This window comes from Panthera leo, chromosome A2, assembly GCF_018350215.1.
Source record: "Panthera leo isolate Ple1 chromosome A2, P.leo_Ple1_pat1.1, whole genome shotgun sequence".
Lineage (NCBI taxonomy): Eukaryota > Metazoa > Chordata > Mammalia > Carnivora > Felidae > Panthera > Panthera leo.
In genome coordinates, this window is record NC_056680.1 from 76,555,772 (window position 1) to 76,571,358 (window position 15,587).

Below are 15,587 nucleotides of genomic sequence, written 5' to 3' on the forward strand. Positions count from 1 at the left end.
TCAGCTTGACTGGGCTCTAACTGTACACTGTCGGGTACCTGCAGCTGGCCATGCCTTAGACCTCAATCCAGTGAAGCCTTGTTGGCAGCCATTTTTTGTTTGCTTTGCCCAGGCACGATTGATGAGTCAGCTGAAGACTAGTGCTGAGTTTAAATATAGAATTAGCCATTCTTCTCTGGCTCTCTCCCATCTGAGGTTCCTCTCTCACTTTCTAATAGCCCTGGTTGAACCAGGGCCCCTTTCCATTGCTCTTTTGGCCTAAAAGACTGCAGGATTTGTTTTTTTTTTTTTTTTTACTTTCAGAGTTTTAGCCCCCCAGCCTTGCCACTATCATGACGATAGACACTCTTTGAGCCAAGTCACAGAAAATGGAAAACTCACTCTCCTCTGATTGCTTGCTCTAGATTTCCACACCCTTCTAAAAATGCCTGCTTTTTTCCCATCTCTACGACTCTACAGTAGGTTTTTTGTTGGTTTGTTTTCCATAATTGGTTGTAGGAGGATCTGTAGTTAGACACTTCACTCTCTCATACCAGAGTCTTCTTTCTTGAACTCTTGTTCAGTCATTTCTACCATACTCTAAAATCTCTTCCTACTTCTCTGCCCTAAGTGGGCAAAGCATAACCAAAAGCTCAGTGGAGTCACCTGTGTGTAGGAAATCCCAGCTCTTCTACTTGCTCACTTCAGGACAGTCTCCTTAACTTCACTTTAGTTTCCCCATCTATAAATTACTTTAGATTCATCACCTATGAGTTAGAGATTTTAATATTCTTAAAGGAAGGAATAATTGAATTTAAAGTAGAACTATAATATGTGAGGCATATACCATAGTTCTCAGCACATAATCTATACTAAATAAATAATCTTACCCCTTTTAGTCCTTCAAGGACTCCTCTTCTTCTGAAAGACCTCAAAATGGCATTTAGCCTTACTCTGCAAACCATCCTCTGGTATCTCATTGACTCTTTTGGCTTCATCTTCCCTCTTAGAAGCCAAAGACTACCAAATCTAGTCAAATGTGTCAAGAACTACAAATGTAAATATTTTAGTTCTTCCTGGATAGCCCATGTGAATTTCCTAGAAGTCCTTCAAACTCATGTCCAAATCTGAACTCATCATTTCTTCTCTCCATCCCCAAATCAACCTGCTGCTTCTGCACTCACACATTCAGTTAATAATATCACCAAATCATTAATCACAGTATCTCCAGCCTGTCTCCTCGTATCTATTCCTGTTGCCTCGGATTTTGTTTGGACACTCACCATTTTGCATCGAGACTACTACTGCCTTTAGTCTATTTACCCAGTCTGCCATCCAATGTGATTTTTCCCACATTCAGATCTTTAAACCACATTTTCTCATTGCTTAAAACCCATCATTGGTTTCCCATTCCCTTCAGGGCAAATTCCCAACTCCTTAGCAGCCTACAGAGTATATCTGCTGAGTCTATTTCCACACGGGCAGGCACCTCACACCCTGTCTGTATTGAACGCTGTGCAGTTGAGTGCATCATCTTTCCCAGGCAACCATACCTTTAACGTGTACTCTCTCAGCCCACCTCTGAAATTTGGTGTAGGCAGTACCTTCTGTCTTTCAGATCATGTCAGCTTAAGTGAGGTTTCTCCCATGATCCCATAGCACCCTATAGAGCATTACTATGGCTAGAAATTATCTGCTGTCACTAGATTGTCAACTCCTTGAGGGCAAGCTCTATGCTCTTGCTCAGGCATTTGCTCTGTCTCTCCTTGCCTCCCTGTCTCTCTTAATCCCCATGTACTGTTTACTTTTACCAGAGATTAAGGGCTAGAGATGATATTTAGGAATTTAATAGATACGGGTCCTGTTTAACCTTTTCTGATTTATTTCTATTGTTTGTATGAGCCAAAGCCATCCGTCTTCATTGTGTGTAGTCACCAGTGAGGCATACATAATATACTTACATTTTAGATTTTAAGTGTGTACTGAGGCCCAGTTAATATTTTTACACTAAAAACCCATAACTAAGGCCAAGGGTCTTCCATAATGTAACCAGTGATTATACCTCAGTGTAGAACAGTTTTCAATGTGAGCATTATTGACATTTTACACCAGGTAGTTCTTTGTTGTGGGAGATTGTCCTGTGCAGTGGAGGCTGTTGAGCAGTGTCTCTGTCTTCCACCCACTAGATGCCAGTGGCAAACACCTTGCCCGGCCCAGTTGTGACAACAGAAATAAGAAGTAACACGCCCAGGCCAGAGGCTCAAGTACAGGATGTTTGTGAGAAGTAAGGATAAAGATTGGGGAGATGATACCCAGTACCAAAAGCACTGGTGCCAAACAGGAACCTACTCCCAGAAAGGCCTAACTGTCCTGCCCTACAAGAAATACCACATATTTATTATGCTCACTCTGCTGGAGAGCATGCCATGTTGTTCCGGTTGTGTCTGCACTGACAAGAGTCCCTCTGGGTCTTGCCTCACTCTTTTCAGAAACTTGGCACAGTGTGTTTATTTGATCTTTATAAGGGCCACTCTTCAGGGCTCATGTGACCATGAAACTTCTTGAACATTTGAGAGGAGTTGGGGAGTTGAAATGTTCAGTGCCATGTTCCACATATTTTCAGCTTTAAAGATCATTCACAACAGCAGTTGGGAGAGGAACAGACTTCTGTTGAGTTATTGCAGTTAAACTGTATATAGCCGGAATTCGATGTAAAACCTTTGAGTCAAAGTGCTTCTCCCATCTCAGATTTCTCTGTGTTGGTCTTTAATTTTGCCTGTCCTTCCTTTTTCTTTTTAGACAATCCATGTTCTTATGGGAAGTGCTGTGCACCCCTTACTGACTTCCGTGGGAGATGCTATAGAGGCCATAATCATCACCATGCATCAGGAAGATTTTTCTGGGTAAGCACTTCCAACCACAATTTCAGTAACCTTTGCTACATTTGTCTTTCATTGACCCACCTCCACCCTTCTTCCCGAAGTCTCTTTCCACACAGGGTTTGTTCCTCTCATGACGGGCGTGGCCTCCAGCCTCACACTGTTTTATCCATTGTGAGTGCCATTAGCTGATTAAAATTTTTCAATTCTTGTTTGCATCATTGCTCTCCTGCCTTTGAAACATAGAATCATTAACATCTATGGGACTCAGCATGATTCAGGACTTCTGGCAGTTGGTACATCTTCTCTTTCCAAGTTCATCTTTATCCTTACTTCTCGCAAGCACCCTGTACTTGAACTGTGGCATAGGCATGTTATTTCTTGTATAAAATGTCCCTCCTCTGCCACTACGCTGGTCTGAGTCCTGCTCTGGCTTTGAAGGCACGCTGCATCTCAGCTCCCTGCAAGAATGATTTTCCTTTCTCAGAGTTTTGTGGCAATTCAATCTGGTCGTGTCACACCTGGCCATCAACGCTTGGGTAGTATTCCACAGCTGTTTCACAAGAGTACTTCTTATCTATGTCATAGTTGTCTTGAGAATAAGAATCATAGTCCTAACCCAGTGTTTACTGAAATCGTTTTAAGGAGAGTAAAATGGCCAGGACATTATTTATGGAGAGTTTGGAATAGTTATTTGCACATGCTTAGAGTGATTTTTTAACGTTTATTCATTTTTCGAGAGACAGCGAGAGTGTGAGTGGGGGAGGGGCGGAGAGAGAAGGAGGCACAGAATCCGAAGCAGCTCCAGGCTCTGAACTGACACCACAGAGCCGGACACGGAGCTCGAACTCACAAACTGTGAGATCATGACCTGAGCCGAAGTGGGACGTTTAGCCAACTGAGCCACCCAGATGCCCCGTGATTTTTTTTTTAAAACTTAACCGCTCTAGACCTAAATATTCAAATATTAATATGTAGATATGTGTTTTATATTCCTAGTTCATAGTTACTATTTTTGAATTTTCCTATTTCTATTTATATTCATGTTGTTTAAATATCTACTTTATTAAATGTTCAGCTACTAGTCTAGCTGTTTATAGAAAATTGTATGAGTTCTACACTGTCCTTTAATTTTTCAAATCACTTCTTTCATTTGCAGAGTATTTTTTTAAAATTTTTTAAATGTTTATTAATTTTTGAGAGAGACAAAGAGTGAGCGGGGGAGGGGCAGAGAGAGAAAGAGAGGGAGGGAGGGAGACACAGAATCGAAAGCAGGCTCCAGGCTCTAAGCTGTCAGCACACAGCCTGATGCGGGGCTCGAACTCAGGAACCATGGGATCATGACCTGAGCTGAAGTCAGACGCTGAAGTGACCAAGCCACCCAGGTGCCCCTACACAGTATCTTTTGAAGGGTGAAAAGGTCAATCTCTGTTTTTAATAATGACATGAAGCACAGAAGGGTGAAGTGGATTATAGGCAAAAGACTATAATATTTGGAGATAGCACAAAACTGTTGATTTAGCAGTATTTGGAAAGAAACGAATTTTGTTCAAAGGTGATCTGAAATGTTCCAGTTAGACTGATTGTCAATGCCTCTGAAAAGGAAACAAAAATGAAGTCTCATTCTGTAAGAGCAATCAGATAATACTTCAGCAGCTGTGTTGGCGAGCCACAGCTAGTGCCTGTAGATAACGGATTAGACATTAAAAGCTGGCTGTCCCAATAGCTACATCCTTACTAGTTTGCTTAAATGCTAGGGAGCCAGATTACCACTGATAGGTTGCCATGAGTACGAAGCATTATTTTAATGTGTATGACACTGTCCTTAATTTGTTTTCTCAAATGGCTTTTGATGGTTCCATTTCAGCCCTCTCTCTATATATGGCAGACATTTGAGAGTCCACTGATAGTCGTTTTCCACATGTGTCCTTGTAGGAGTGTGGAACACTGTTTCATGGTGCGTTTAAAATTGTTGCGCCATGACAGTAATTTTTTCACTTTCTAGAACTTTGTTATTAGTAATTGTCATGTCATTCCATATATGAAATGTTTGGCTTATATGAAACATAAGGTAAGGTTAGATTAAGTTGTTCAAGAAGGAGAATTCACTTTTATTGTAGGGCCAGCCCCCAGGAGTCACAGTTGGAAAAATAATAGTGACCATCTGCCCTTTGAAGCCCTCTATACCTATTTTAGGTACAAGGAATAAAGCAGGTTAACCTTGTCAGCCAGCCTTATGTGGAGTGTGGTGGGTTACAGAATCCCTCTGCTATTTAAAAAGTAATGCTCAACCTGGTTTCCTGGTATTTGAAATGTATTTAATAGGACCAGTGTCTTTCTTTCCAAATTAGATAAAGCTTTAAACATAAATGTCTGATTGACATAGTACATTGACTGAAATTCTTTTATTTAGTGTAAAATGGCTCCTGTCCAGTTATAGCTTTGCATGGGGAAGGAAGACAGTAAAAGTAGGAAGATTCTAGATCCTGAAGCGATGGATGTGCACCTCTGACGGGGGCAGAGCACACACACGCACCAAAAGTCTTGGTGACATGAGGATGAACGTCTGCCACTTCTCAGGCGTGCATTCGGTCTACCCTCGACTCGTGCGTGCAGCTCTCACTGTGAAGGCACTTCAACTTCTGCACAACGTACTCTTGCACTCTATCAGTTGAAAATCTCTTACCAAAAGCTTTGGGGTAATTGGGAAAACTGAGCTTTAGCGATGGCCAAGCCAGTTTTGCATTCTAGTAAATTTCAGTCAGGCTTCTAATCCCCACTGAGAACTGATAATACCTATTTCAAAATTTTGTCCGATGGATCATTTTACTTACATTGACACGTGCTTAAGGAACTTGTTTTAGTATTTTATTTTCTAATCCTCATGGAAATAATTTCAATTAACCAGATTAAAATTCTTGAAATACTCCTCTGGAGGAGTACTAAGATAACAGCAGTGCTTTGGATAAAGCACAAGAAACTATGAAAGAGATTGGTGTCCTTGTTTTTTTCCAGCCTTGACTTTTGAACTGAATGCAGATAGGCCCTGCAGTGTCTGAATCTGGCAAACCCATACCCCACGTGAAGACTGCCCTCACTTACTGAGGCCGTCTCTGCACTCGTACCCGAGCAGCCCTCCACCGTGTGACACTGCACGCGGCAGCATTCCAGCGTGCCCCCCAGTGGCCTCGCCTCAGGACGTTCTGTCTTATAACCAAACAAAATCTCTTCCTGCCAGAACTTAAGACTGGTTTCTCTATTTCTGTCTACTTCTAGAAATAGAAGACCTTTGGTTAGTATCCTCTGATAATAACCATTCATTGCTGTCTTTGAAGATAATGAAGTTCACCTTATTCTCTTGCTCTGGGCACTTGAGTCATATCTGTTGTTGTTCTCTAGACCGTTGCCACTCTTTCTACGTCATTCTCAGAATATGGGAACACTCATTTTTTGAAGAAGATTCAGCACTTTGTAGCCAATGATCTCATTGGTTAGCTAATTAATATCAGATGATTTCTAATTTGGGTATAATTTCTTTCCTATAAATATTTCACATTCTTTTAATATATTCCTTAAAGAGCAATTATAAACATTTATAAATTATAAATAGTATTTCATGGAGCATCAGCTGGCATCATCTGTTGATCCAAATTAAAGCCTTTGCAAACCTCATCATCTGGGAGGAAAAAATTGCATACCATGTGTATTGTTACATAACCAGCTTCACAGTCAGAAATCTACTATTCGGCTGATCAGACTAAATAGCACAGGAGCAGAAATATCTTTGCCGAGAGTTTGTTTGGGGCAGGCAGTGTTTTCTGCCCTTACAAAGTGTAAAATGCTATTTCAGGCTTCATTATTGATTTATTCACTAACCAGGCAAAACTATGAGTGGATGGAGATTTGTAAAGCTGCGAAGGACCTTGAGAGGTCAGAGAGTGCATAAGGCACTGAGTGAATCATCCAAGACAGATGATTGTCCGTTTCATTCTTAATAATCTCTAGGTAAATGGATTCTAAGATTTCTTCAGTAATCTTCCTAGCATCTTAAAACGGCTTTTATAATTTAAACGTTGTTTTATGCTCTTTAACTCTTAGAAAAAATAAACAATACCTTTTTTACCATTGAGGGAAAAAATTCCATAGGACTGAAATAGCAGGTGACGGGTTGGCGGGGCAGGGGTGGGGAGCGGCAGGCAAAAGTTAAATACTGACTGTTAGTGCATTGCCTGTTTTCTCCCTTTTGCAGGTCATTATCCAGCTCAGGAAAGCCTGATGTTCCTTGTTCTCTGTACATGAAGGAGCTTCAAGGTTTCATTGCTAGAGTTATGAGTGACTACTTTAACCACTTTGAATGCTTGGATTTTGTCTTTGACAACACGGAAGCTATTGCCCAAAGAGCAATTGAACTTTTTATTCGCAATGCCAGTCTCATAAGACTTCTTGGCGAAGGTGGGAAGGTACGACTTGCGGCTGATTTTGCTCAGGTAAATTGATGCATAGCTACAAAGGGGGAAATGTTTCAGCCTCTGTATTACCTATTTATTGAAAGACTGAGTATGTGTTCTTTTACTGCTTTAAAGAGTTGAAGCTTTAATAAAGAAAAATAAATTCATTTAAACTGAATTGGTAAAAAAAAAAAAAAAAAAAAGAGTTTAGACATACTTTCATGCCAGATATTTTTTCTTCATTTAATAAAAGAGTCATCACTCGTATTTGACATTTCAAAGTTAAGGTGAAGTGGTTCATCCCACATTACAGAAACATGTCCCATTTTTCTGTAATGTAGGGCTTTCTTATTATTATCCCACGAGATCAATGTTGATAAGAGTAATTAATTAATTTTGCTGGAAAATAATATAGGCAATGAACTGTAAAGGTGCTGGCTGTTGGCACGTAAAGAGAAAAAGCTCCCAGCATGTCTGTAATCCTCTAGTGGCCAGCTCAGTATTCCAAGACAATGTTCTAATTCACTTAGATGCACCCTGGACCATCTAGATAAAGGGTCTGATTATTTGGTCTCTTTCTGTTGAACAGAGTACCTTTCTTGTGTATGGCCAGGTTTGAAATCATTCCAGGCTCTCAAACCATGATCACCTCTTATAGAAAGGGTTTTTTCCTTTTTCCTTTAGACAGATTTTTTGGAAGCCTTTCAACAATATCAGAGGCAGAGAAGAAACCCCTCAAACATATAGTTAAAAGATTCAGAAACAGATCATTCATATTTACATAGTATGTCAAAGGTGAACTCATTTTTTTTCTTTTGTTTTTTTTTAATTTTTTTTAATGTTTTACTTATTCTTGAGGGAGAGAGAGACAGAGCATGAGCGGGGATGGGGCACAGAGAGAGGGAGACACAGAATCTGAAACAGGCTCCAGGCTCTGAGCTGTCAGCACAGAGCCTGCCGCGGGGCTCAAACCCACGAACCGTGAGATCATGACCTGAGCCGAAGTCGGACGCCCCACCGACTGAGCCACCCAGGCGCCCCAAAGGCAAACTCATTTTTCAAGCCTCTCCAAGCTGTTAACTTTACTAGTCTAAATAGTTATTCAGATGGATTGTTCATAGTTTGCCAGATCCCCCCTGCTTATAAAGATAGTCAAATTTTAATGTCCTTATTTATCCCTGTGTGTATCTGGGGACAAGTCTGGGTTCACTATTCCCTTGCTGAGAAGATGTGGTGCACTACTTGTAGGGGGGGGTGGTGATTGTCAGACACTCCCTTGTACCTGATAGAGGCACAAAAGGGACAAGGTACATTATCTCACATTTCAAGAGCCAGATTCTTTGCATACGAATTGGGCCAGGATTAGTCATTTTCATCTCCACATGATTTGGAGACCACCAGACCATAGTAAAGAACCTTCTTTGGGGAATAGGCCTTTAGTGGCGTAGGCATAGAAACAGAAGTTAAATGTTACCATTCGTGTTGCTCCTTTGACCTTTTTCCACTTTCATCAGCTTCGTTCTCATGCCCTTGCACACTTTGTTTTGTTGTTACAGGTTAACATAAGCAGTGTGTTACTTGTCCCTTACTGGCTCCAGGCCGCTGGCTGGACTGAGGGCACAGTCTTGTTAGAAACACCCTGAGCTCTACTCAAACGGGTGTCTCTTCTCTTTCCCCCTTTCCTCCAGAATTTTGTTTTTTCTGTTCCTGTCCTCTTGGCTCCCTGGGGCTCCCTTCCCCACCGGTTTATTTGCATTCTGCTCCAGCTGGTCCTTGAGTCACTTTCCTGGAGGCAGCACTGCAATCAGAGTGGCCAGGAGCAGAGAGAGACAGCAGAGACGGCCAGGATGAGGGCGCTGCCTGCTGCGCCGCAGGCTTTTCGTTGCTGATTTTTATGTGATGTTCCCTTATGAGTCTTGAAAGATGGAGAGCATTGTCCTGTGACCCTTGCTGCCACACCCAGCACCTGCTCCAAATGCAAGGCAGCGGGGGGCGGGTTGACCCCCACCTTCCAGAAACCGCATCATTCACAATTTTATTTGGCATTTCTTCTTCCTTAAGACATGTCGCCCAGTAAACCAAACCTTTTCTCAGCTCCCTTCCCTTAAGATCAGTGAAACTCATTAGTCCTCATTACTAACTAAGGCTCCAGGACAGCCTCTCTTTTCCATTTCTTAAATATAGAAGCAGCAGCATCTACTCAGCGTGAGGTCTGTTTCCCTGACTCCTTTGTTCCCTCCCGGACTGTGCATGTGTCCCCACTTCAGAGCATCCTGCCACCCAGCTTGCATACAGTCCTCACCCTGTGGGCTGTGGGCACAGGAGAGACGGGAGGAAGCCCTATCAGAGTTAATCACGTTGTGCCTAGTAGCTTTGGCTAGTGATATCCAGCTACACCCCCATTTACAAAAATTACAGCGAGTTGGGGGGTTTAATTTGACCTGGTTTCTTGCCACACCTGCAGTTGTACGGTGCTGCGCCTCAGCTTTCTGGATCGTATTTGATCGGACGTGTCTTCCTCAGAGAGTCAAAACACTTAGAAGGCATTACCCTGACATTTGTATTCATGACTGGCATCAGCTGGGGACTGGAAAGCCTTTTGACTGCCTCGTTATTGAAAGTTCTGTCAGTTTGTATAGTTTGTATTCAAAATGAAACAAAGCCATCAAGGCCACTGGAATCAAGAATGCACAAATCCTCTCTGGGTTTTAAAAGTGTTCTTGTGATAAAAGTGCCCACTCTTCTGGCATAAAAAAAAAAAAAAAAAAAAAAAAAAAAGAGAAGAAGCTCAGGAAGAGACCCATAGGAGTAGGTTAGGGACTGCTGCCTAGCTGTCATTCAGTCTGCTTGCAAAGACAGATGATGGTATGTCTTAAAGATTTCTTTAGGAATCCTAACCTGTCCCCTCTGGCACTGTTGCACAGGTGAGAGGGGGAGTAGTTGCCCAGTGCCATCTGGAGGGTTCGTGGTGAGGGAAGTACCCGACATGCAGCCTCCTTAGGAATCAGGTCATGGGCATGAGGTGGTTTCCTACAGGTAATTAATTCCCTGCTGTGACCACATGCTCTCTGTGTCTACAATAATCACACAGCAGTTCTAAAACACTAAGCTTGTTCAAGGCCATTGGTGTCTGCTGACTCAGAATCTCTCCAGGGATTTGTCTACACTGCCCTTTGAAACACGCTTCCCTCTGCCCCTCAATATCTTTTCTACCCTGAGGGAGGGGATGGCTAGTGGAATTGGCATTAAATTATTTACTCAGTGGTCCTCCTAGCAGTTTCTATTTATAGGTCTTCTGGTGCCTTTTAAATATACATATGCATATACATATACATACACATATACATATACACATATATATACATATATACATATATATGTGTGTGTGTGTGTGTATAGATGTATATATATATATACATCTATATATACATCTATATATATAGTTTTTTGGCCTGAAAATATAAATTTAGAAAAGAAAACAAAATTATCAAGATTTCCATTCCAGTTGCCTTTTCCCCTGAGCAGTGTCAGGCAGAAGAGCAGTAGGAATATCCACAGATGCCCTGTGGTTAACCAAATGTCTGCAGTGGGTATGGAGCGGCTCTGTAATTAGTTCACCGTGCCTGCAGCTGACCGCTCGCCTCCTTCGAACCAGGGAGGGGGGAGAGAGAGGCGTTTGAACATGCCATTTGTGCATCCACAGCTAATTGCAGAGTCACCTCCTCTAAAAGGAACACTCCTGCCCTTTAGAAACATGGCCTTTATTGTTTAATGGAATTCTGGCAGAAGAAAATGGTTTTCAGTAGCCTAGAGGTCCTTTGTTTATTTTAAACATTTAACATTTTGAAATTGTCCCATGGCATAGAAATCTCCTGTATCATCATAGATTACACAGCAACTCAAGGTCTTATTCTCTTATATTGTAATTTTTCCCTAGCTACTTAAATTTGCTTTAACATTCCATCCTGCTCAAGTGCTAAGGCAAAGGTTTTTTGGTTTAATCTTTGAAGATGGTGGAGCCCAGTAGGGTAATTGAAAAAAATGACAAAAATGTTTCATGAAAAATACTTCATGTAATCTCAGTGTGTAAAAACCATCACGCGCGCGCGCACACACACACACACACACACACACACACACACACACACACACAAACACACACACGTATATGATTGGAATTACCAAATCAGAGATACATGATAATAGCACTTTTACTTTGTGCTCAGTGTAAAATAAATGCCACATCCTGAAGGAAACCAGTAATTCCATCAAGTGAAGAAACTAAACAGGTCCCAAGGACCCACTGTCTTGTTTGAGAACACTGGCTTCAACCTGCTCTGTTTTGCTTTGTTGGCAAGAATCCTGACTTTCTTAAACCATGAGCTTCTCCCTTTTCATTTACTTAATTTTCTGTATTTTAGAGAGTTTTCTAACCATGTTAAGGTTTCTCTCTAGGACATAGTGGGGCATATTCTGTGTCTTCTATATGTTAGGAGAGAAATTTCACCTGCTCCACCCAGAAATTCCACTAGTTCCCCTCAGAACCATCTCCAGGAAGCTGCCCTCCACTTCCCCCATGACAGTCAGTTCGTACATTTGGTATCACACTTGTTATTTTGCTTAGTAATAATCATGTGTATGTATATATGTATATGCAGTATATGTATGTGTATGTATATGCACATACAGCTTTTTATGATTTTGATGAGTAATAATTATATTGTTTAAAGATGGGGCACTTCGGTGGCTCAATTGGTTAAGCATCCGACTCTTGACTTCAGCTGAGGTCATGATCTCACAGTTTGTGAGATCGAGCCCCGTGTTGGGCTCTACGCTCACTGTGCAGAGCCTGCTTGGGGTTCTCTCTCTTCTTCTCTCTCTGCCCCTCCTCCACTCATTCACTTTGTCTCTCTTAAAATAAAAGTATACACCAGTCCTTTATGATAGATAGATAATCTTCACTAAATTTGAAAGAGGTCCCTGAAGGCAAGATAGTCTAATTTATCTTCTCATTCCAATGTCTAACTTGGTGCCTGGCAATTAATAGGGAATCAAAAATGTTTCTCAGATGAGTGATTATTTAGGTCTCCATGGTCTTGCAGTAGGGAAGATTTGAGCAATATTTTAGAAGGATGACCAGCAGGACAGAAGCTCTACTTTCCATTCCTGTGTTTTTCTTCAAGGAAGATGCTCCATAATTTTTTTCAGACATTTTCTAAACTATTCTTTACCAGGGTTCTGTTGATAGTTAGAGAGGAAAAACGGTTTACTATCTGAGATCCGCATATGCGAAAACTTTGCACTTGCTAGATAAAGAACAAATAGCCTACATCTCCCTTTAATGACAAGTAAAATGTCTTGTCAAAGGAGGAAAATAAAGTGAAACCAGTAGTTCTTGAGTCAGGAAGCAAATTAACTTGCTAATAATGTGAAAGGGGGAAAGTTAAAAAAAATGCCGGTAATAATTGCTGCCATTGAACAAGCACCTACTGCATGATCACTCATATTGCTTTGTGGAATTCTCTATTTTATCTGTATACTTCTGTGCATTAGTGCTGTCTCCATTTGACAGATGGGAACCTGGAAAAAGTGAAGTCCGGGGCCACACGGTAGTCATTGTAGATTTGGAATTTGTTGTAGTTGTGCTTCCTCCAGAGTTAGGGCTTTTAATCACGTGGGCCAGCTTGGTGAGAAGTGTCATTATTTATACTTAATACAGAAACGCTTGTGATGCCTACTTAAAGTAAGGCATGCAGTCCTAAAAACCTTCTCTTCTCCAATTTTTCAGTGGAGAAAAGATCTAAACCTCCTCCTTTTACATAACCAAAAAAATGTTCTTCTATTTTCTTGAAGGAATTGTGTCATGTTACATTCCTTTAGTAAATGCAAAAGTTATCTAAGTTCTTGCCTTTTATTAAATTTTATTGAATTTCAAATTTTTCCTCACAGTCCAGGTAAAATTAAGTTTACTGCAAACTACAACTTTCTGTGATCCAGGTGTGTGTGTCCCCAGTTCAAAATAGGATTCTGACATATTCTGACAAAACTATGGAGTATCTTTTAATGTTTCAGATGGAGTTGGCTGTGAGTCCATTCTGCAGAAGAGTATCTGATTTAGGAAAGTCCTATCGGATGCTGAGGTCATTCAGGTGAGACCTAGTTCTTTTATTGCTGTTGATATATCCAGATTCTATTAACAGATAAATCCTTTCCCGCTGTTCATGTTGAAAAATACGGAATTGCCAATATTCAACCATTTTATGACCTACAGCAATGGCAATTTCATATGGTTTATCTTAAAAGTTATTATTCAGGATGTGAGGGCGATCTGGTTGCGACATCTGTCACCCCATTGATCACCAGGGTTGATTCGGCTGATCTGGCTGGCTAGGCGGGTGTCCCCTTCCTCCCTCACCGCTCCATGTGCGTCCCTCCCGAAGCTGCGCGCTCGGTCGAAGAGGACGACCTTCCCCAATAGAGGAGGACCGTTCTTCGGTCAAGGGTATACGAGTAGCTGCGCTCCCCCGCTGGAACCTCCAAACAAGCTCTCAAGGTCCATTTGTAGGAGAACGTAGGGTAGTCAAGCTTCCAAGACTCCAGACACATCCAAATGAGGCGCTGCACGTGGCAGTCTGCCTTTCTTTAAAAAAAAAAAAAAAAAAAAAAGTTCAAACCAGAAACCCATAGAGAATTATGTGCAGTGATTTTGTGTGTGTGTGTGTGTGCATGCATGTGTGTGACTTTTTAGTTAAAATTCATAAGACCGAGCTGATAAATTTTATTATGTTCTTTCTAGGGAGGATTTTTTTTTTTTTACTCCTCATTCTTACAGAAATAGATCGAGTAGTAATACCGGGCAGTTAATAATTATATAGGCATCTTTTTCTGAAGTTTTCATTTGTTCATATATCATTTTCAATCTAACCTACCTCTGAAAAGGTCACAGGTTAGACTCCATAGCAGAACTATTAAATAGAATATTAAAAGAGTTTAGTGGTAAGATGTAGGTAGTAACTAGAAAGATGGGCTAATGCAGTTGAGCACAAATTTATGATTGAACTTCCTAGAGACCAGTTCAAAAAGAAAAACAGTTACTTCGAATCTACTACCTAAGAATATACTAATTTATGGGAAAATCCTTTGCAGTGCTGGATGCTGAGTTAGGCCTTCCACCACTTCAGACTGTAAGGAACACCAAATAGCTTAACAGCTATGGCTGTTTATTCAATAAGCTGAATAACATTGTAGCACACGTAGAAAATATATACGTTCAAAAAGACGACCAACCCTGTGGGCCGAGGGGACCAAACATAAATACCCATTTTGTGACCACAGCATTCTAGAGGGGAAACCTGATAAAACTGTCTGGAATATCCAAGACCATAATGGTCTTTGAATGTTTCTTTATAAAGGTAAGTGAAGAGATTCCAGGCATGCAGTTTGCTAAAAACTGACTCAGAACTAGAAACCAGGGTAATCAATAAGAAGTATGGCCTTTAAATGATTTCTTCACTGTCTTATGCCATCCACGCTTTTGATAGTAGAAAATTCAGGCGTGATGTCACTTGAAATGTAAGAATCCAAGGTTGTTGATTGAGAGCCCTGTGCTTTTTCTTGCCTATTTGTAATTGGCCAAGATTTCTTTTTAATGCCAAAAACAAGAACCTGAGTTATTTTCCTCAAATGTGCCTTTTACAGTGTTGGGTTTTAAAAAAACTTAAAGTGGGATCTCAGGTGTTTTCAGATACCTTCTTTGGATCTGCTCAGACCTTTTAAAAAGTATTTAAATATTTTGTTGAAGTCTTAGGGTTTGACATTACCAAACATGGACAGGTCGAAAGATTAAAGGGTCCTGAGGTCACTGATCCACCAGTCATCTGCCTGTATCATAAAAATAATCTGTGAAGACTCCTGTGAAGTCACTGAGTTATATGGTAACCCAGCAATCCCAGGGGTAATAAGACACTGCCCCAAGTTACAGAATCAACTAGTATGCGGGAGGTCATTAACCACCTAGCTATTGACAAAAGTGTGGGAAAGCTGTCATTTGGGATTTGCCATATTAAGATGAGGCTATTATTTTTGGTAGTCCCGGCCACATGTTTATTGCATGTGTATGAATTAAAATAGTGTTTATCTTTCTATGGGCTGAGGCAAGATAGCTTTTACCCATGTGCTTTTAAATTGTATCACAGTGTGGGATACAAGTTCTGAGGGTTTCGCATGAAACCAGTTCTGTTGTCAGTCATGTAAGATGGGAATTTTCTGGCAACTCTCCCAA

The 15,587-nt window shown here is 41.0% G+C and overlaps 1 protein-coding gene across 1 annotated transcript in view; it reads left to right on the top strand.

Moving 5' to 3' along the window:
• The window catches only part of COG5 (component of oligomeric golgi complex 5), a 310,152-nt gene that overhangs the window by 279,555 nt on the left and 15,010 nt on the right, over positions 1 to 15,587 (top strand). Inside the window, exons 17-19 of the mRNA XM_042915183.1 lie at positions 2,779 to 2,882; positions 7,108 to 7,345; positions 13,379 to 13,455. Coding sequence (XP_042771117.1) covers positions 2,779 to 2,882; positions 7,108 to 7,345; positions 13,379 to 13,455 — 419 coding nt within the window. The remainder of the gene's footprint in view (positions 1 to 2,778; positions 2,883 to 7,107; positions 7,346 to 13,378; positions 13,456 to 15,587) is intronic.